The sequence below is a fragment of the Salvia hispanica genome, chromosome 3 (genome assembly GCF_023119035.1).
Source record: "Salvia hispanica cultivar TCC Black 2014 chromosome 3, UniMelb_Shisp_WGS_1.0, whole genome shotgun sequence".
NCBI lineage: Eukaryota > Viridiplantae > Streptophyta > Magnoliopsida > Lamiales > Lamiaceae > Salvia > Salvia hispanica.
This window is the reverse complement of record NC_062967.1, coordinates 32,313,177-32,334,874: the sequence shown is the minus strand read 5'-3', so window position 1 is coordinate 32,334,874 and position 21,698 is coordinate 32,313,177. Positions and strand designations below refer to the sequence as shown.

Genomic DNA, 21,698 nt, shown 5'->3' with positions numbered 1-21,698 from the left:
AAAAGTTACTTAAAAATTAAAGTTTGTATATTTAAATTCAAAAATAAAATTTAGAAAGAAAAAAATAAAATAAAAATGTTAAAATTGTATATATTTAGAGTCAAATAATTTTTTAAATATCATTATAAAAATCATAAACTTTGAATTTATATGCAATTATCACAAATAGAAACCTCGTTTGCCTACATGTTATATATTGTTGATATTTTTCAATCAAACGACATCGTTTTTCTACGAATAAATGACATCATTTAATTCACCGACATTAACGTCCGTGTATAATTTCCAACTACAATATAAACTCCATTTTCACACAAAAAAATTGCCATACAAATCCAAATTTCATAATTTTTCTAGTCCAAGAAAGAATAGAATTGTGAAATAGAAAAGGAAACACTGTAAAATCTGAGAAGAGAAGAGATGCTTAAAATTTTGATGTTTTTGATATATGAAGCATGGCCTGGTTAATCACATACATAATGAGACAAGACAACAACCGGACTCTATTTACATTTGAGGTCGGCTTCTTCTATCTCAAACATACCATCATATCAAATATTCATAATACATCAAGAACAAAGCATCTGGTATATCTTTAGGCAGATTTCTGATATACAGGTAGAATCGTCTCAAGTCCTCCGTCGACACGGCCCCACGCTCGATCACTTCGTCCTTCCCAGTCAGCACCCACAGGTCTCTCGACTCGACTCGTCTCAGACTACCCCGGCAGAACGGGCACGACTCGGACCTTGTGCTCCTGAAAATCGACGAAGAGGAGGATTCATCGTACCGTGAAAATGTGAGATAAGCAAACGTGTTCTCTTAGTTACGAGTACTACTTACCAGTCTCGGTAGCAGTTGATGCACATCGCGTGGCAGCAGTTGGGCATGACCATCTTCGTGCAAGCCTCCAAGCATATTCCGCATTCGCTGTCTCTCTCTGAGTCCGAGGTCGCGTCTCCTTCTGATCTCTTGTCGCTGAGGCTTTTCCGAGCAATGCTTTTGCAGTCGGTGCCGTCCAGCTCTACCAAGTCGTAGTGGAGCTGCTCGAGGGATGGCAGTATCACCGCTGCAATTTTGAGCGATGGTTAGAAATTGTAACGTTTCCGTTACTTCAGGTGTAAAGAATCGGATGCAAGAAACAACCGTAGAAGTCTTTGATGGTCGCTTTTCGCCCAATGGTTGAAATCTTTGGCCTTCCGTCTGTATACACCTGCCAAGATTACACGAAAGAATGAACAATCGTAAGAAAAAAACAATCTTGGTTCGAACAGTGTTTTGACTGGTCCAGATTCTTGATCAAACCAACTAATGGTGTGATATTCGACTAGATCCATACCTTGTAAATGAGTATGTGATAAGGATTCATGATTCTTGGCAGGAAATACGCGCAGGAACAGTCGAACCATTTTAGTAAATACAGAAACAGAGGCGCGAGGTGATTGCAGACCAGTTTCATTTGAAGACGTGCACCTCCCTTCGCTTTAGGGATTGCAGCAGCCCTAGAAAGCCATAAATTGTGAATCAATCAGACATCGGAGTCCTCATACGTTGACATACATAACAGTATCGGATTGAGATAGATATGACACAATATCAACATTCAAACGTGGAATATCATCCAAAGACGAGCCCAAACAGATCACTTTGGCTGACACAATCAATGGCCACATAGTTTGGGGATCATTTTAGTCTCTATGTTTTCTTCCTGATTGGGGATTCGGGATTCAGGTTCACATCAATCATCATATTCTAGATTACGGAGACGCTATCCATATCCTGCCTTTGATAGTTTGGCCTTCCAAATCTATAGCCTTTACACATCTTCTTTTTCAGCACACATAAACATGAAAAAGAAAAGGCACTAGCTTGGTGTACCCGAACTGATTTCTAGTCGTAATGCAACTGCGAGAAATTCTCAAGCAGCAAAATAATTACACACTGGAGACTTGCAAATTAGGCTTAAGACACTAGGTGAATCTTTACCGCAAAAAGGATTTCGCATAAGGTGAATCTTTAAACGGAGGTGAAATGACATAAAGTATTGCATTCCCAGATTGATTAACCAATGCAAAAGCTAATATACATTACCCTTGTAACAATGCATCATTTAATAGTCTACAAACAACAAAGAGGATTTTCACATTGGACAAGATCTTATTGCTCTTATCAACAATCATCCAAATTAAAATACTTACTGATCTGGATTCAGACTACGAAGACACTGCCCTATCCTGCCTTTGATAGTTTTGGCCTTCAACATCTATAGCCTTTACACATCTTTTTCGGTAACATAAACATAAAAAAGAAAAGGCACTAGCTTGCAACTTAAACCGATGCCATTTGATTGGGTACTGATTTCTAGCCGTAGTGCCACTGCGAGAAATATTCAAGCAGTAGTTTACACATTAAAGGCTTGCATCATAAAAAATGAGACTGTTTTTAGGCTTAAGACACTAGGTGAATATTTACCACATAAAAGGATTTGCAGATAAAGAACGCCTTCGCTTGAAAAATGTTTCTTTAAACGCATGGGAAAATGCGGAAATGACTTAAGTATTGCATTCCCAGATTGATTATCCAATGGAAAAGCTAATATATGTTCCCCTTTTTGATGGATAAACAAACAGAAATTTTAAAGGCCGTGTCCCGAGAGCTTTGGCCTTAGGCATTAAACACACTCACACATATACATTCCTCTTTTAACACCACAACATAGCATAAAAGGCCTAAACAACAACACATTGGATAATAATCAAACAGTCATCCAAATTAAAAAACCACAGGATAAACACACAAATCTTTCCATTTCAGCAACAACAAAACTAACAATATAGCAACATTTAACAGCCAAATATAACATGTAAAATTTATGTGAAGAATCCAAGTAAAGCAACAATATCTTCACATGGGCCTCCAAAAATACACAATCCAAATCACCAATGCATCATAAGACCTAACAAATTGAATTGCTACAATCCAAGCAAAAAAAGAACCCATGCCTCAAATTGAATAAACAGCACAATCATTGACTCCTCTGCTCCAGTACTCATCCACAAGAAGTAAATTACACAAAAATCAAAGCCCAAAATTGCCAAAAATATGCAAGAAGAAACTAAAAAAGATAACTTTTATCAAAAGAAAAGACAAAACAAGGTGAAAGGAGAGCTTACAAAGCATTTGCATGCTGAATATCAGTCTCCAACAAACTCAAAGAATCCTTGTAAGAAGTCCTCCCCAATTGCTGGTAATGCATCATCTCCATCTCTTTCCCCCCTTTCCCTCAAAATTCTTTCTTTATACGATTCTGAGCTGCTTTAATCAGCAAGAAAACAGCTTTTCTCCCCCAATAAAAAAAAAGTTCACAGGCAATAGAAAAGAAGTCTTTTTCAGAGGAACCCTCCAAGTAAAGAGAGGCACAAAACTTGCTCTTTTTTCAGAGCTCAAACATTCATTACAAGACAACAAAAAGCTCAGAAAATATAATATATAGAGAGAAAAGAAACCGAATTTCTCTTTCCCCTTCTCCCTCTGTATCCCTTTATTTCCAAGAATCAAACTTTATCACCACTCTCTCTCCCCTTTTCTTGAGTGGAATTTGAGCTCGGTAGTTTAGTGGTTTTTGATGGGGTTTGAGAGCCAAATTTATGATGTAAGGAAAAGAGAGTAATTTCGTTTCCTTCTTGAAATCCTACGATGAATTTGGTTGGCTTTTTTGTTGTTACCAAAAACAAAGAGTAAAATATGATGCAAATTCACATCATCATAACATTGCTTTCATGAGTTTTCTTTATTCTCAATAAAGATTAAAAATTGAAAAAATGGAAGTTAAGAAGGGACCATAGAATATAATTGGGGATTACTATTATTTTTGGGAAATTGATTAATGATGAAAAGCAACGCAATGTAGGGATTGTGTGTATTTAAATTTTTGAAAACAAGATTCTACTTGGTATATTAGCAAAACGTTTAATAGTAGTTAAATGATTCGGTTCTTGATTAATTTATTGTGGTTTATAATTGATGGCTTTATTGAAAAGTCAAATTTTGAGGCAGTTGGTAGGCGATTAGGTTATTAATTGTTGTCTATATTTTATGGTGAATATTTTACCAAGTTTTTTTGGTATAATAATATTGTAAGAGTTAGGTATTCGCTTGCAAAGGGCTATATTGTGCCTATGGTCATCATTATTTAATTTTGTGGCCTTGAATAATCAACAATTTCATTTATGTTCGTGGATCTTATTAGACTTCCAAGAAATATCAAATGCAACTTTTTTAATGTACCATTGCGCTTACTATGTTATTACATTTAATTTTAGGGTAAATCATTGGAAAAACTATTAAATTTAATTAAATTTTGGTATGCTTTGTAATTTTAAAAATTAGTCAAAAAATCATTGAAGTTTTCGTATTCGTTGAGGTTTGAATCCAAAACTACGGTTTTATTCAATAGAGCAATGTATTCATAGTAGTTTAATTATATAATTTTAATGAGTGGAAAGATTCACAATTTTTATAATAATAGATATTTCAGGTAGATATTAAGTAATATAATATTTTAATTTATAAAATATTAAGAGCAGTCTCACACGTCGGCCTCGGTGGAGGACGGAGTTCTCTGGCGATTACCTTCTGTCATTGCATGATATGGGGATGGTCGATCTCGGGGACGATGATACTCCCGATTCGAGGGACGCCGGCCGCGCCGAGGAAGAAGACGAGGGGAAGGGGAAGGGCAAGGCGGTCGGCGAGTCATCGCAGCCCACTGCCACCGGCCGGAGGAAGTGGACGGAGGATGAGTACGCCGCGGTGGCCAAGGGGTGGTTGGAGGTGTGCGACGATCCAGCGGGTTGCGAACAACCAGCGGGTCGTCAACATGTGGGCGAAGATCGGGCTGCCTATAGGAGGCAGTTTGCCCGCAGCGGAAGGACTTCGGCCCAACGAGGAGGTCGGAAGGGGTGGGGAGCGCACCGGGCCGCGGTGGGCCGTTTGCGGCGAGTTGTACGCCAACGCCCTCCGTCGGCTCGGAAGTGGGCGGGCGGGACGACGCCGGAGGATAGCCGCGGGCTTGAGTCGGTTCCTTGGAGGGGAAGTATAAGGAGTTCACCTTATGGGAGTGCTTCTTGTTGCTGAAGGACTCCGAGAAGTTCCGGCGGGGTGCGACGCTGGGTGGCCGAAGAAGCGGCGACTTAACTATAGCGGCGACTACGGCGGCGGCAGCAGCGGATCCCAGCGACCCCCCGGATGCTTTGAGGAGTTTCCATCCCCTTCTTCATTCTGCGGTCGCCCCGCCCGGTTGGACGAAGCGGGCGCGCTGGCTGCGAGGGCGGATCCCCTATCGCCCCGCGAGGTCAGGGTCCTCCGCCCTCCCGGCCGCCCCACTCGAGTACACTCTCCATTCGCGTAACCAAACGCGGGCTCAGATGTTACAGGTCTTCCGAGAGTGGAAGAACGCCACTGGCCCCACGGAGAAGAGGTTTCTTTACGAGATGCTCGAGAGCATGCGTGTTGATTTAGAGATCGCGAGGTCACGGCTGGGGGGTTCCGACGTGGGCTCAGATACCACGGGTGGCGGCGGCGACGAGGAGGGCGACGGCGACGGCGATGAGGAGTAGAGAGTGGCGGGGCTCGGGTGTTGAAGCCCTTTTTTTTAAAAAAAAATCATGTACTTTTTTTTTTTAAATCTTTGTATTTTTTTTTAATGGAATGGATTATTTTTTCCGTATATGTGTCGTAAATTTAATTCCGTATATCGCAATTTTAATTCCGTAAATGTAGTATATTTTGAATTATTTTTATTGCGGCTGGCCTATGGCTGGCCTAAATCTGACGTGGCAGGTGGTTTTTTTAGTGTTGCTTTGACGTGGCAGAGAAGAGAATGGCTGGTCTATGGCTGGCCTAAGCACCATTGCGGATGCTCTAATGTAGCTTCTCAATCATAACAATTTTTAGGTCACATCATCTACATTCTACAATACGATATAACATTATAGACCATAGTAAATTTATGAATCACGTGTTTTAACTCATAAATTAAACTGCTAAATTTTATAGTAGTATGTTTTATTCTTGAAAATAATGTATAACTAATTGATTATATATTAGAGAAAATTTGGCACGAACGTATTTGTCGAGTAGCAAACGAAAACAAAAACAATTGATAAGTTTAGGTCAGTTATTGAAGGATACATTAGGGTGTATTTAAACATTTACTCTATTATAATTCCATAGAAATAAATAATAAAATAGGAAATGTAGAGAAAATCCAGTAAACTATTACCAAAACTGGCATTCTTTTATTTGTTTTACATTACCAAATTACAGCGCGTATGAAATAAATACAGCATATGATTGCACTTCAAATTTAGTAAAAATCCAGCTTATCAATCTTATCAAAACTTGTCTACTTTGTTTCACTTAGTGACAAATTAGTTTTGTCATTTTCTTATAATTTTCGAAAATCAGGATTAACTTATTTTAGTTAGATTTCTATTTTACATAGTTAACCCTTAACCCCTTTCACCGCAATAATTTTCTTAAAAAAAAAGTGAAGTTGTCGTTCTTGCATATTCTTTCAATTTTTTTAAGTTTTCCTTGACACATAAAAAAATATACTCCTATTTATGAATAATAGTTTCTTTCACTATTTTTGTCTGTCTCATAAAATTAGTTTATTTTCCTCACCGATTTCTTATTAAAACTTGTAGCTATTTTAATAAAATTTTTATTTTTATGTTACGGAATCAGGGGAGGAAGTATGAAAATAGGTATTGCAAAAATTAGAATTTCCCAAAACATTTGAAAATTATGAAATGTTTCGAGAAGGATGACATGGCGTCAAATCTTTTATGCTGGACGGTGCATTCCAATAATTGCACTTTTTGGCTAAGGTAAAAAATTCAACTTTCATCAATTCCATACACCCTTTTCTTCAACGATGTCATTAATTTTGCCCACCTATATATGTAGTTGTAATTGTATTTTTTGGTAAATAAAACGTACTGTTTTGTTGATAATTTTGGTAGCCAATATATAGATGACTATTTCATTCACATAATTAATGCACCCCTGACTTGACTATTTCAACTCGAGATAAGTTGACTGATGCGACAATTTACTTAGCAAGAAATAATAATACACCAATCATTATTCATTTATGAATGAGTAGCCATTTATTGGTGTAAATGTAATCTTTGTGAACTGTTACTGTTAGGACCGTATGATCTTTGTAATGCCATGTTATCTATACATGATCCTCAATGTTCAATAACAACGGCGTACTATTTTATTATATTTGCTCATTACTAATAGTTATTTTTTTAATTTGATTTTGGACCATCCATTAAAATCAATCACTTTCTAAAATTTTGGTAAATTTATCTCACTAATAAGGTCGGGACTTTCGATGTCTTTAGAGAATTGTGAGTTTCTGATGAGAGATATCGGTCGCATGAGATGACTTTATTAGAGTTTTTTAATAAGAAAATAAACAAAAGATAGAGTTAGTGTTTAAAAAAATATCATTCTATTTCATTGCTCATCAAATAAAATTACATAAGTCCACTTTATACATGTTTCTAAATCAAGTGGGATCGTGGCGATCGATCCTACTATAAAAACTTCATTAAAATCGGTGAATTGTCATCAATCATATTGTGATATCTGTTGAGGCTTGGTGAAGAAGTAATCAATAAATATATGTTTTGAGTTGAGAAAATACATCACACTCAGAAGTCAGACCAAGCAAAAGCAGAAATCAAGATTGATAAAAAAAAATGTGTTAGCTTTGCGGTTTTGATGGCAATTTGAATTTCTTTTCTTGACAAAGTGACAACCCCCCCCCCCCATAACACTTTGAAAAAGTGTAAATATTTTATGTCTAATCAATGGTTATATTGATTTAAATATAATGGTAGCTAGAATCAATAGTCCCTTTATTTTTTTACAAATTACCAAAAAAAATCATTAATTTTTGATAAATTCTCATCTACTATTTTGCAATTTTGAAAATTAGCAACATTTTCAGTTTTCCCATGACAAAAATAAAAATCAGAATTTCTATTTGTAATATGTTATTGATTTGGTTCACACGTGTTGCAATTCGATGAGCAGTTGGAGTTATTTAAGTGTTTTTAATTTCACGAGTGGTGTTGTCATCGTCGAATTTTCGGATGTCACATTAGATAAATCCACCTAAACTAGACATTGTACACAAATTGAGGAAATTGTTAAAATTCTTTTGATGGTTGATCTTCAAAATTGCATGGCGAAACAAAAAATTGACCAAAATTCATGATTTTTTCGGCAATTTACCTTTATCTTTTGTTTCTTTTTCTTCACAAATTCTTCACATTCATATCATATCCCATTTTATTTACTTTTTTCTTGTATATAGAATCAAACTTGAGTAGTGCAATCTATATATGATGATTGTGAGGCAAGGAAGATAAAAATGTATACTAATACTAGAATTAAGGTAAGATAATGTTGACAAGGAAAGATATTCTTTTCTTGTCTTCAACAATCTAGCTAGGACAAGTTTCAACACCAAGCAAACTCCATCTCCTTTAATTTCTTTCTTCTTTCAATACGCTCTTTACATATATTCCTTCCACCAAAAAAGCTCCCTTTTCAATTGTGTCATCCTTTTAAATTAATTTGTCTTATTTTCTCATCTAAAAGTTAGAAAGTTTTTTTGAGTATCTCGAATGTGGCAGAGACAGATTAGAAGATGTTCTCTGAGGGAATCCATCAATGCCGTTGAAGCCGATATTCATCATGCCAACACTTTGTAAGTTATAATAATAATAATAATAATAATAATAATAATAATAATAATAATAATAATAATAATAATAATAATAATAAAAGAAATATTGTAGTAATTTTTTTGTTGCTATGGGAAAAAATACAACTTTTCGTCAATTTTTGGTAAATTCCGCAACTTAAAAAAATAGCAGATTATATCATCTTAATTGTCCTATAACCTCGGTTCTGTGGAAAATCATGTATATAGTGATAGACGAAAAATATTGTATGAACAAAACGTTCTACTATAGTCAGTCACGTAGCATGTCTGGGTTTTTTTGCCATAAGACGATTGATAAAAATGACAAAGTTTGATTAACTAACCAAAAATTAATTGACAAAAACTTATTAATTTTTGTTTTGACAATTTGCCCTAAAATAAATTAATGTATTTGGATTTTGATGATAGGGTGGCTGCTCTTCCAAGAGATATAAGAGAGGATAATTGTTTTATTCAAATGAAATTATCATCGAGTCCATTTGCACCATTATTGATGTTTGTACTAGAATGGATGGATTGCAGCTGTTTCGACACTTTCCTCACTTGTTTAGGTCTCTTTCACGTCCTTGTCTACCAGGTGAGCTACCATTCATGTAAACTTTATTATAAATCATATATTTTAAAAATATTTGAAGGATAATTTAAAGAAAATTGAGGGTCGTGTATGTGAATGAGAGAGAAATAAAATATTTTTTAAAAATTAAATTAAATTGTGTTGGACAAGAATCACTAATGAAGATAGTCTTAGGTCTACGTTGACGACATGCCGATTGCAAACCCAGAAGAAAGGCGAGCCTCCCTCCGCGAATTCTACGGTAAAATCAATCTTGCTCACAAACAACATCTACTACTCAAACACCTACAAACATCATGACATGTTTGATGTTCAATTTGTCTTGTCCAAAAAAATAGCTGTGATATACCCCATGCTAAAGCAGCTCGAAGGGAATCTCGAGGGACTAACGCGGGCGCCAGACGACAATGAAAATAAGGAGGAGGACGATGAAGAGGAAGAATGTGGGATATGCATGGAGATGGACTGCAGAGTTGCACTCCCCAATTGTGGCCACTCCATGTGCATCACGTGCTTCGAGGAGTGGTACGTGAGGTCGCGGTCGTGCCCCTTCTGCCGAGGCAGCCTCAAGAGAGTCACATCGGCCGATCTCTGGGTTCTAACAAGTAGGTCTAACGCGGTCGACGCAGCCACTCTTGCTAAGGACAGCCTCAGGAGCTTCTACCTCTATGTTCAAAACTTGCCTCTTTTGGCACCCCAAGATAGCTTGCTCATGTACAATTATCTCATCTAGTTGATTTAATGTGAATACTAAGATTATGTACAGATTGCTATTAGTGGCGGATCCAGAACATAATTTTAGAAGGGGCGTATCAATCAGGTGGAAATAGTTTGTAGCTTGAAGTAAACCAACAAGCGATAAAAAATTTTAACATTGAGGTGTACGATTGTAATTTCACAATTTTAGAAGGGGTGTATTCCATCTTCTTCTTCGTTAAATGGCGGGGACATTTTCGGTCAAACGCTTCAAACGATGGGACGAGTGCTTCTAAGATGGTGTCTTTTTTACTCTATGATTTGATACAAATGGATGTAAATCTACTTTTATTTAAATGACAAAATTCCATGACTGCAAAAGTAAAAACTATATTTATATCTCCAGAAGTGTCTTGGATCATCAATTCTCACAACTTATAGAAACATCTTATGATATATATTAACCCAACTGTCAAATGCAACTAGTAATTACACACAAACCTTCAACTCGTTCCCATTTCCAGATCGTAAAGACTTACTTCCTCTCTATGCGACGCAGGCAATGCGCTGCTGTAACTAATTTCTCCAGAGAGCAGCAAAAATGTGCTTCAGCAGTCAAAGCTGGATGTTTGGACAAGCATTTTCATTCATGATCTTCTTTGGCTGACATTTTGTAGAGTGGCTTGGCGTCCGGCTATTCTTCGCAGTAAAATCCTTGGATCCTTCTGTCTTCGCCGAGAATTTCCAAGGAGGTCTCACAATGTTACTGTCCTGAACTTTGAAAGCAGCAGCTCTTTCTTCTATTTTTGGAAAAAAAGGTCTTGCAGTTGGAATCTACATGGAACATCATGACTTCTTTAAACAAAGATATCATATCATGTGATGTACACTAAGCACTATGAGAAATATATAACTACAGTTACATCAGTTAACGAACCAAGCAAAATTGCATTTCGTATTGGGCATTGCACAAGATCTTAGCCGCAAAATAACAAATATTCATATGGTGCGGAAGAAGCTAGAAAACTGGTAAATAACGTAGTACGGAGTACTTTTTTTGTTAGGTTTCTTAAGGGAGCATAGTGACAAATATATAACCAGTATCTTAGCCGCAAATAACAAATACAATATTATATGGTGCAGAGGAAGTTAGTAAACTAGTAAAATAAAATACCTTTTTTGTTATGTTTCTTAAGGGAGCATCCACTCCTTTGGATGTTTCTAGTGTAATGGAGTTGCCAGCATCCTTATCACTATTTCTTCCAGTGGCCTGAACCAAGAAAAATTGCGTCGAGTATTGAGCATTGCACATGATCTTAGCCGCAAAATAACAAATACTTATGATTTTATATGGTGATGAGGAAGCTAGTAAACTGGTATGATAACATACCTTTTTTGTTATGTTTCTTAAGGGAGCTTCAACTGCTTTGGATGTTTCTAGTGTAATGGATTTTCCAGCATCCTTATTACTATTTCTTCCTGTGGCCTGCATAACAAAAGGTGATTAAATTTCGTTGTTTATTTTTCCTTAGAAACCTACACTGTAGGTTTGTGGGATGAAGGTTCTTGCAAGATAGCATCATCAGATCACCTGTGGTCTTGCATGCATTTGATGTTTCTCCTTCGATTTTGCCTTCTGCTCGAGCATCAGAAAAAACTGAAGGATAAATGAAAGCAAATGCATTAGAATAAGAGAATAAATCGGATATATTTTGGTGAAAATGGAAACAACATAATGACTTGCCTCTCTCCGTTTTACTGCTCTTTCTTCACTCTTAAAAGTGAAGGAAGAAGGCACAGTTGGTAGCCGTGCTTTGTTTCCAAATAAATTTGAAGACTTGGGGTATCTAAAGAGGGAGAAAAATAAAAATCAAATTCTCATATCAACTTTCAGTTGCATCAACATAGTTACTATATATGACCTGGAACGTGGTTATTTAATGATAAACCAAAATTAAATTTAAAAATTTCATAACCAGAATATCACTTATGCCATCTTTAGACATTAACAAAACAACAGGCTTACTTTGTGAATGGGGACTGAACCTTTTCATCTGTTGTTTTGGTTTCTGGGATTGAATCACCATGTGGTCTCACAGTCCTGTAAAATTATTAATCAGTCAAAGGGCGACACCTCAATAGTATATATATAACGAAGCATATACATAAAAATGTTTTCTGGATCCTCTTGAAAATGTTTATTATTGAATTGGAAACACAATAGACCTTCCGTTTTCTGCTGTAGGTGCCACTGAAAACTGCTTGATTAGACCATTCACAGATCCCTGCACATTGAAGATGGAATGATATGTGAGAAATCACTGAAACGTAATAACCAGGTGAGGGAAGTCACACCAAACAAAGATGCATTACACTAGTTGAAGTTTGAGGAAGCGCGCTGTTTTTATATTTCTTTGCTGGAGCTCTGATGACTTTTGAGTTTTCAATCTTTGGTAAACCTGAAGATGTATCATTTTGGGTCACGCCTGGACAAGAAGCCAAATTAATGGACATGTGAAGGGATGTCATGTAGGATCTTCTTTTGTTGCTCGAGCCTGACGAACTACGATTGCTCTCTGGTGGTGATTTATCACTATTATTGGCCTGATCAGGCACTATCGGTTCCACTGAAGGTGGACGCTTGGAAGCGAACCCTTCTGTCAACATCTTAGCAGAAGGAGCTCTGGGTATCTTCCCACCTGCTGCCAAGTTTCTTATAGCAACATCATCCTGGAACAAACACCAGCAAGCTCAGTTCACGATAAACTAAAACTCGGTCACTAGCTTATGTAATAAAGGCAGAACAACCTTAGTGACTTACCTTGATGCACGTGTTATCCTCTTTCTTCAACACCGTATCACCAATGCACACATCATCTTTAAGATGCTCAGCAAGTGTCGCCATGGCTTGTGCAGTTTCTCCAGGCTTGGAATCTCCCATCGTTCTGATAACTGAAGTATCGTCAACGTCACCACTCTGCCCACAAGGAACGATTGGTATGCTACTCTGAATCTCTGCTCTCTGTACATGGCTGAAATCAACGGATGAATTGTCTTCAATCTTATTTTCTGCATTTTCTGTTTCAGTGCGGGTGCAAGCTGCTACATTTTGCTGCTCGAGCAATTTTGCTGCCCTCCTTCTCTTGAAATGTGCTTCAAAGTAAGCTTTCTTCGCAGCAACAGAACCAGGCTTCGTATACCTTTCAACTTCATCCAAGTATCGGTTGTTATTAAAAGCTGACCATTTCCCCCAGTCTAACGACTCAGACATGAACCTTCCGAACGATACTGATGCTGTCAGGGCCCGATCTATCGGATTCCTCTACAAAAATATCAATAGCATCATCCAAAAATTTGCAATTAGTGTGTGATGCTTAGTAACACATTGATTAAGCATCATAACATTCAACAATATATGCATGAATTTTAGATAAAGGCTATGCTCATGATTCACGAAAGAGGAAATGCTTCATAGAAAAGTAACAAAATCCCCAATATTTCCTGATCACATCACGCCTAAATTAGGTCGATTACTCGAATTTTTCCTTCGAATTAGGTTCGGATAATTCAATCAACACCAATAACAGCATCATTCACACGAAACCTACAGCAATTGAGCTAAAAAATGAACTAAAACAAATCTGATTAAACTACAGCACATTTCAAAAGCAAAACAAGAGGCGCAATGGATCTTGAGAAAGAAAATACCATTTTTTCTTCTTCAGATGTAGGAGAAGGCTGAGAAAATGAGCGCACGAGGCACGCAGAAGATTCCCCCATTGATCCTGGAAGCAATAACAATCAAGAAATATTTTCACAAATTGTCGGCCAAGGCGGTACAGAACCTCTGGTTGCGGAAACTCTGAACAAATTTCTGATATTTTAGTTTTTAAACAGAGTTTCAATTTGATTCAGGGAGGAGCCATTGAAGATTGATGAGCATGAGCTCTTTGAAAAGGGCGTTAGAAAATGTGAAGAACTGAGAGAAGGGTTTCTGGTTGTTGAATTAGGCTCTGCTTCCAACGGCTAGTTTTCCATTTCCCTTGTCTCGTTACATATACTAAATTAATCAATTTTTAATTTGAGATTACTATACCTAAACGGCTAAAACAATTTGACGGAATAAATTGAGCAAATACATTTTTTATTTGACATTGCTATAAACGGGTTTTGAATTGACTTACTTTAGTTGGTAAGTTGTGAAAATCCTCGACACAAATTAATTTGCATGAATAGTGGAAATATAAAAGGAAATATTGTTACAAAAATACGATTATTAGCGGTGCTTTGAATATCTAACTCCGACTGGGATTAGATTTGGTTGGACGGGATCCTATTTCTCATATTAGGAATAATTAATCATTTTGTATTTTCTTTTTCAAATAATAGTACTATTGATATGTCTTGACTTTTCATAATTCAGTTTTTCAATAAAAACTGAATTATGTTATTTATATGCATCACTTTTCATCTCTATATCGTAAAGATAACTACTCCTCTGACATCCAGTATAGTTCATATTCTACTTGACATAGATTTTAAGAAATATGAAAAAATTTGAACAACATGATCGAGAACAATCTAAAATTTAAATTTTTCTGACCAATTTTTAAAATTGTAGGATTAATTAAAATTTGATCGATTTTTGGTTTTGGATCTTCCAAATCATTTCCGCAGTAGATCCAGACCCTTTTTTTCCTGATATTTAGATAAAAAGATTCATTCTCTTCATAAAAAATAGGAGGTAAAACCAATAAAGATTTCTTTTTAGATTCATCATTGGCCTCATTGAAGAATTGTTTTTGATCCAATTTGTAGGAATCAAAGAAAAATCCCTTATGATACACCAGATCGGGCTCAGTTATTGATAGAATGAATATATCTGCCATTAGCTTCATAAATCTTTTGGACAATTTAACAATTTTTCTGATTGATTTTTAAAATTATACTCTTTATTTTTTTATTCTATAATTTATTACTCTCACAAGCGGGAATAACAAGGCCCAATTAGATGCTTCATAGTGGGCTTCAAACTTCTCATAACTACTATTGGGCCTGGCCCATAGAGAGCTCATTTGAAATTTGAGATAGCGAAAGGCTCTACGTATCGCAATTCATACCCTTCTCTTTTACCTCAAGCGGTTTTTCCGCAATTCAGCTACTGATTTCTATATCTTCACCCCAAATTATTTCTGCTGAATCGGATCAAGAGAAATGTCGTCTTTGGGCACATCGAAAGGAATTTTGGAGATTGCGAAATTTGCAGTGTACGTCACTGTTCCAATCGGATTGATGTACTTCTTCGCTAGCAATACAAAGAATCTCCAGAAAGTTATGAGAAATGTATGAATTCTTTCCATTTTCATGACCTATGTTTTTGTTCGCCTATGCGATTTTTAATTTTTTATATGCTATTTAGGATTTTAGTTAATTAATCCTGAAAAGAGAAGGCATTGATTTGGCGATAGAGTGATTTCATGAGCTGATTTTTCTGGATTTGAGATACATTTTGATATTTTAATCGTGCTTAAGATGGATTTTTCTCATTTCTGACTGTTTTATTTGGTGTGTAAATCTTCGCTTTGCGGTCGAAATTAGGGTTGAATTTGGGAATAAACTGACTGATTTTTAAGGATTTGAGCTACATTTGTATCATTTCTGAGTGTTCTATTTGGTGCTTTTAGTAATAAACTGACTGATTTTTGTGTAATTGAGCTTCATTTATGATGTTTAATCGTGCTTCGGATGATTTTTTCTCATTTCTGAGTGTTTTATTTGGTCTGTATATGTTCGCTTTTACTGCTTCTGTTGGGTTACGGTGGTTGGAAATTGGAATTAGGGTTTAATTTGGGTAGAACCGAGTAAAGGTGGGATATTTAAAATCTCACTGAAGTTACAAATTAAACTAGTAGTAGTACTAAATTTGACAGTGTTGAGGTTGGTAGTTTATGGTGAAGCTTCCATTATCATTAGTTCAATTTATCTTGCCATAACGAAAAAGGTTATTTTACATTTGACAATGTAGAAGTTGACAGTTTATGATGAAGCTTAGTTTATCTTCCAAGTCAACAATATTGAGAAATGAATGATGCTTCAGCTTCAATTCTCTTCTCTGCTTTTGTTAAACAAGCTTTGATTTGCTGCATCATTGTACAAATAGTAGAATATTGATCTTGATCAAGTAGGTATCAGTGTCAGGAATATGGATGGACTCTACCTTATTTTCTCGTATGTTTTAATGTATTTTGTAGCGCGAATATGTGGTCTATCCTCCTGAAGCTCAACGGCCCCCATCCCCGGAGGAAATGAGGGAGATGGCAAGGGAACTAGCTCGCCAGAGAAAAGCAGCAAAGGATTCCCAATAAGCCATATACGGTCGTAGCCATAATGAGTTCAGACGCTACTACACTTATGACCAGATCCATGTGTGGGTGATTCCGTTAATCAGGTTCACAATGTCTGTAAATTTGCTAATTTGTCAATGTTGTTACTCTACTTTCCTCTTTGTTCATGTATAAGGCGACATCGTGTGGTGCTTTAATAATAAGTTGGTTTGTGTTCTGATTAATCAGTTTTTGTGAAGTTGTGACAAATAGATATATTGCATCTGTGGTAACTTGCACACATGTTATTTTTCTATATTCAAAATCCATACAATATTCACACACTTGATTCGATTTCTATATTCAAAATCCATATAATATTCACAACACCATAGCATGTTTCCCTGATCAAATCAAACGGTGAATATGCCAAGAAAAGTCATCTCAAAGTTATAATTCAAGAACAAATCTAAAACTAAAAGATGACTGGAATATGAAACTGTTCTATATAAACAAATGATGTGGTGATTGTTGTCCATGCCTCTCTGTAAAGTCTTCAACTTCTTTCTCTGGCAGAGTAGATTCAGCTCTTCACCCTGATAAGAATTCATCTAGACAGTCACGACGAGATGAGGATATAAAGAACACACAAAATTGTGTAAAGACGGGTCAAATATCCGTATTCAAGCTCAACCACCATCATACAGGATAATTTACTCTTGAATATACAGAATTTCGAGACTCACGGGGATTTCTCCTTGGATTTTTCTTTAGGAGCCTCTTTAGTAACTTCGTCTTCTGACGAATCATCTCCGGTGTCCAAGAATGTCATCTTCCCGAAAGATTCTTTGGCGTCGCCAAAGAAGTCCTTCACCTTGTCAACAACGGTTTTGAGTTCTTCTGGTCTGGGAAGCTGCAAAATTACCCCCCAAAACACGATGCTTGTTAAGAGGACTCACACGGAAGAATACAATGTGCTTGTAGCAAGTGGCACATCATTCGTGCCACATAATTTAAGAGCTTAGTATAAATCAACTAAAATTATAGAAGCAGAACAGCCATGTGAAATCGTTTTCATCGACATCCAAGGCTGAAGAGTTCAGATTTGTCAGATCAATTTCCGCCCTCTTCTATTTGTTACGCGAAACAGTTCTACATATATAACCGTGTGAGCAAGAAAAGGTGAAGGCGGGCAGCTAAGTACTATATATATACCTCGATTACATCATTCGCAGCAAGTGCGGCCCTCAAATTGTTGTTTTCCTAGCATGTTAGTTGCAAGAGTTAGAACATTTCAGGTAGCATTAGGATCTTGAGACCGAAACAAGAGATTCGAATCATTACAACAAGTTTGTAGCCGTATCGGAAATCTGTGGCAGACCGCAATACACGAAACTGTTTCTGTGCCATCTTCTGTATTTCCTTTTCATCCTGTTACCATGGAACACACATTGTGCTTGCTTTATTTTCATCATCAAAATCAAATTGCAATAACATAATATATGACTCTTGATGATTTATGTGTTTTCTAAACTGCATAATCTAATACTATGATCATATCCACTTAGGACCCGTATCGGTTCTTACTAGTATTACCTATGACTAGAGGCCATGTCTATTTTTATCTCTTGTTCGGTTGCACTTTTTCTCAAAAACTTGTCCCGTGACCATGTATCTCGACCCTTCTCCACAGTGCTATGATTACACTGTATCTCACGATTATCCATCCCACACTCATCATTTAATATCATCTGGTCTAATGTAGACCAAACTTCACCTCAATGGATGAACAAATTCATCTGATTTTGTGATTTAATATTTCATTTTCAAACTTACGTGACTAAATAGTATTCCATTTTCAGAACGAATAACTATATTGAAATCCATATGTAGCTGTATTTAACAAAGTATCGTAAATCTCTTAAAATTAACATTTATGGATTTTGTGCTCTAATTATTTGTAAAATGATTTTGGAAATTAAAATTTGTGATTGGATTTACATTTCAAAACTAGTGGCGTGAATCATTCTCAACCAAATTGAGGTATTTACATCACTCATAGACCATAGTACTACAAAATATTTCATTTTTTGTTTTGTACCAAGAAGAAACATTTGTATAAACTGTGTAATACTATTATCTACACAACAAAGATTTTAATGTAAAAATAATAATAAAATAATTTATCCATCCAAAACTAATGTACACTGGAATAACTATTGCACAAGAAAGATTATTACTACTACAAGGAAAGAAACCACAAACCTCACTACTCAAACCTGTACAAAAATGTATAGCAGCTCTCAGCCTATCGATCATACAATCAACCAGCACCATTGATTCATTCCCCACCACAAAATCACTTCAAATCGTGTGGCCTCAGTTCCATCTAAATCTTGCTAGTAAGACAGCTCGTTGCCTCTCAGAGATATATACTTCTTCATCCATATAGCAATGTCCTCGCAGCAAGCCTGAGCCTGTGGGGTCTTGAGCAGCGCATCTAGCGTTGCAAACTCATGGATCGAGTCCTTGTAGTCGAGAACAGGGGCGTCTATCTTGACCTTCCGAAGCTCGTCTGCATAGGAAATGGCACGGTCGCGCATCCAATCATGCTCGCCAGTGATGGTCAGAGTCGGTGGCATGTACTTGAGGGCCACTTCCCGAGCGTGGTTGAGAGGGTTGGCTGCGGGATGGTCCAGGCTGAACTCGCCCTCTGGTAGAAACAGCTTCCACGCGAGCAAGGCCATGGATTTGTCGTAGAGGTATGAATGAGACGACAGTCTGATCTCTGATGGAGTGGGGATGCTTCCGAGGAAGAAAGGGTACATCAGAACTTGAGCCACCACTCTTATCGGGTCGAGAAGCTTTCCTGCCTTGGCGGAATATTGCGCGACGTAGTTGGCAATGTTCGCACCGCAGCTCGCTCCAAGAACAACACACCTGGTTTCAAAGATGTACAGAAATCAGCATCTCTTTATAATAAATGTGCATTCAAATGAAGCAGCATTAAAATTGTTAATCTGCAAATCATGAAGCATAAGCAGTCATATTCATACGCATTAAATCAACAAAATCAAACGCATTGGCAAATAAATAGTCTCGATTTCAAGAATATCGGCTCACTCAACAGAGAAAATATACCTGGATAAATCACCATGAAGCGTAAACAAACAGATAAATAAATTCAACAAAAATCAAACGCAAATTGGAAAAAACAAGATCAGCTAAGCAAGCATTAAAGAAACACAAAGTTTCAGTCTCCACTTCAAGAATCTCAGCTAAATCTGAGCTTCAACAGAGGATATATACACCTAGATAAATCTGCATCAGTTCATTGAAATGAATAGCATCACCATATCCAAGAAGAACTGCATCAGTTCATTGAAATCACTTTCAATTATCTCTTTTAAGTATCACTATCCCACAAAGGAGGGAAATAAGCAATCATATGCATTAAATTCAACAAAATCAAACATAAAAGTTGCAAAACATTCAAGATCAACCAAGCAAGCATTAAAGAAGCACAAAGATTCAGTCTCCATTTCAAGAATCTCAGCTAAATCTCAGCTTACACAGAGGAAATATCTAGATGAATCTGAATCAGTTCATTTAAATCAGTTCCAATATTCCCCTTTAAGTGATCTAGTATCACAATCTCACAAAGGGAGGAATAATTGGAGCACATTAAACAATCATATGCATTAAATTCAACAAAATCAAACACATAATTAAATTTCAGGACTAACTAAGCAAGCATTAGAGAATCACAAAGATTCAGTCTTGATTTCAAGAATCGCAGCTAAATCTCAGCTTCAACCGAGGATTTATCTAGATAAATCTGCATCAATTCATTGAAACCACTTCCAATTTTCCCTTTTAAGTGATCTAGTAATACAATCCCACAAAGGGGGAAATAAACGAAGCACATTAAACAATCATATGCATTAAACTCAACAAAACCAAACACAAAATTGGCAAATAATTCCTAATCAACTAAGGAAGCATTAAAAAAGCACAAAGATTCAGTCTCCATTTCAAGAATATCAACTACGCAAGCACAAAGATTCACAATCTCACAAGAGGGGGAAAGAAATGAAGCAACATTAAACATGTCAATCTGCAAAACACGAAGTATGAACAATCATATGCACTGAATTCAACAAAATCAAACACAAATTGGCAAAAAAAATCACTCTCAATCTCATGAATATCAGCTTAAGCTTAAACAGAGGATATGTATACCTAGATAAATCAGCATGAGCAGCCAACCACGGCTCAGCCATGGAAGCCCCAAATCCATCAGCAATCTGCAACCTCCTCCCATCTCCTCCACCACTCCTATTCCCCAACGACCGCCCCCACTCCGCCAAATTCGCCTGCTTCGCCAGCCAATTCAACACCTTCACACCATCCTCGAACGGCGCCGGATACCGACTCTCCGGCGCCAGCCTATACCCCACCGCCACCACCACCGCGTCGCACGATCTCGCCACCCTCCTGCAAAACACATCGTTCGCCACCGTGTCGCTCCCCCCGCTAACCCACCCCCCGCCGTGGAATTGCAGAATAACCGGCAGCTTCCGGCAATTCCGCCCGCTGCTCTCCGGCAGATACCCGCCGTAAACCCCCTTCGGAACCCTAACCCTAAGGTTGGGGACCGATTTGGGGGAAACGACGGCGGAGTCCGGGAGGAAAATTCGCAGCGAGAGAGGGGTTAAGGGGTCGATGTGGAGGTCCTTGGTGGCGACGCCGTCGTCGGAGAAGCTGGGGTTGGCGGCAGCCACGGCTTCATCGGGGCGGATTGCGATCCCGTAGGGGTCAATTGCGGCGTCGATCAAGGTGAGGAGCTTGCGTTTGAGGAAGAATTTGAAGAGGACGCTGTACAATTTGACTGTGACGGTCGGCATTGTTGATTCACACGCAGAAATGGAAGCATTTATCGAAGGGAATTTTCTGCGTGTGTGAAAAAAGATTTGATTTTTACATGGAGAAAGATGCTAGATTTGAACGAGACTGATTCAATTCCATGGATGATGATGATGGTGATGATGGTGATGATGAGAGAGCTTCTAGAGAGAATATTTTCTAGAGTTTGAATTTATTTTGTTTATATATAGTACTAATATTGTTGTGAAAATGTGACTTGGATTCCAACCTGGACTTTGGTGCCAGCATTGATTGGTTGCACCATTGCTGGAAGGTACAGCGGCTGTCAATAATAGTCACCTTATGTTGTTTTTAAATTAAATTATTGGAGATTCTATTGAGAATTTGGTCATTTGGGGCGGGTTGA

General features: G+C 37.3%; 6 protein-coding genes across 6 annotated transcripts; 2 read left to right on the top strand and 4 right to left on the bottom strand.

Annotated features, from left to right (window-relative positions):
• Nucleotides 1–421: 421 nt before the first annotated feature.
• Nucleotides 422–3,819, bottom strand: LOC125211695 (E3 ubiquitin-protein ligase AIRP2-like). The gene is made up of 5 exons (XM_048111600.1): nucleotides 3,174–3,819; nucleotides 1,340–1,502; nucleotides 1,147–1,213; nucleotides 844–1,069; nucleotides 422–757 (listed from the first exon to the last, which is right to left on the bottom strand). The coding sequence occupies exons 1-5, from the start codon at nucleotides 3,263–3,265 to the stop codon at nucleotides 547–549; spliced, it is 759 nt and encodes a 252-aa protein (XP_047967557.1). The 5' UTR covers nucleotides 3,266–3,819; the 3' UTR covers nucleotides 422–546.
• A 4,839-nt stretch (nucleotides 3,820–8,658) lies between these two features.
• LOC125208923 (E3 ubiquitin-protein ligase AIRP2-like) lies at nucleotides 8,659–10,365 on the top strand. Its single transcript, XM_048108452.1, has 4 exons — nucleotides 8,659–8,794; nucleotides 9,221–9,389; nucleotides 9,561–9,627; nucleotides 9,725–10,365. Exons 1-4 carry the CDS (start codon nucleotides 8,712–8,714, stop codon nucleotides 10,117–10,119), a joined length of 714 nt encoding a protein of 237 aa, XP_047964409.1. The 5' UTR covers nucleotides 8,659–8,711; the 3' UTR covers nucleotides 10,120–10,365.
• An 87-nt stretch (nucleotides 10,366–10,452) lies between these two features.
• On the bottom strand, nucleotides 10,453–14,083 carry LOC125211933 (protein WVD2-like 7). The gene is made up of 10 exons (XM_048111898.1): nucleotides 13,791–14,083; nucleotides 12,904–13,404; nucleotides 12,456–12,812; nucleotides 12,309–12,367; nucleotides 12,109–12,183; nucleotides 11,827–11,929; nucleotides 11,674–11,739; nucleotides 11,473–11,568; nucleotides 11,257–11,352; nucleotides 10,453–10,916 (listed from the first exon to the last, which is right to left on the bottom strand). The coding sequence occupies exons 1-10, from the start codon at nucleotides 13,860–13,862 to the stop codon at nucleotides 10,698–10,700; spliced, it is 1,644 nt and encodes a 547-aa protein (XP_047967855.1). The 5' UTR covers nucleotides 13,863–14,083; the 3' UTR covers nucleotides 10,453–10,697.
• A 1,108-nt stretch (nucleotides 14,084–15,191) lies between these two features.
• On the top strand, nucleotides 15,192–16,650 carry LOC125215544. Its single transcript, XM_048116987.1, has 2 exons — nucleotides 15,192–15,425; nucleotides 16,334–16,650. Exons 1-2 carry the CDS (start codon nucleotides 15,297–15,299, stop codon nucleotides 16,445–16,447), a joined length of 243 nt encoding a protein of 80 aa, XP_047972944.1. The 5' UTR covers nucleotides 15,192–15,296; the 3' UTR covers nucleotides 16,448–16,650.
• Nucleotides 16,651–16,739: 89 nt separating this feature from the next.
• Nucleotides 16,740–17,890, bottom strand: LOC125215543 (protein HHL1, chloroplastic). Its single transcript, XM_048116986.1, has 4 exons — nucleotides 17,750–17,890; nucleotides 17,621–17,668; nucleotides 17,152–17,318; nucleotides 16,740–17,001 (listed from the first exon to the last, which is right to left on the bottom strand). The coding sequence occupies exons 1-4, from the start codon at nucleotides 17,813–17,815 to the stop codon at nucleotides 16,989–16,991; spliced, it is 294 nt and encodes a 97-aa protein (XP_047972943.1). The 5' UTR covers nucleotides 17,816–17,890; the 3' UTR covers nucleotides 16,740–16,988.
• A 667-nt stretch (nucleotides 17,891–18,557) lies between these two features.
• LOC125209732 (probable carboxylesterase 16) lies at nucleotides 18,558–21,485 on the bottom strand. Its single transcript, XM_048109316.1, has 2 exons — nucleotides 20,648–21,485; nucleotides 18,558–19,345 (listed from the first exon to the last, which is right to left on the bottom strand). Exons 1-2 carry the CDS (start codon nucleotides 21,310–21,312, stop codon nucleotides 18,805–18,807), a joined length of 1,206 nt encoding a protein of 401 aa, XP_047965273.1. The 5' UTR covers nucleotides 21,313–21,485; the 3' UTR covers nucleotides 18,558–18,804.
• Between the last annotated feature and the right edge of the window lie 213 nt (nucleotides 21,486–21,698).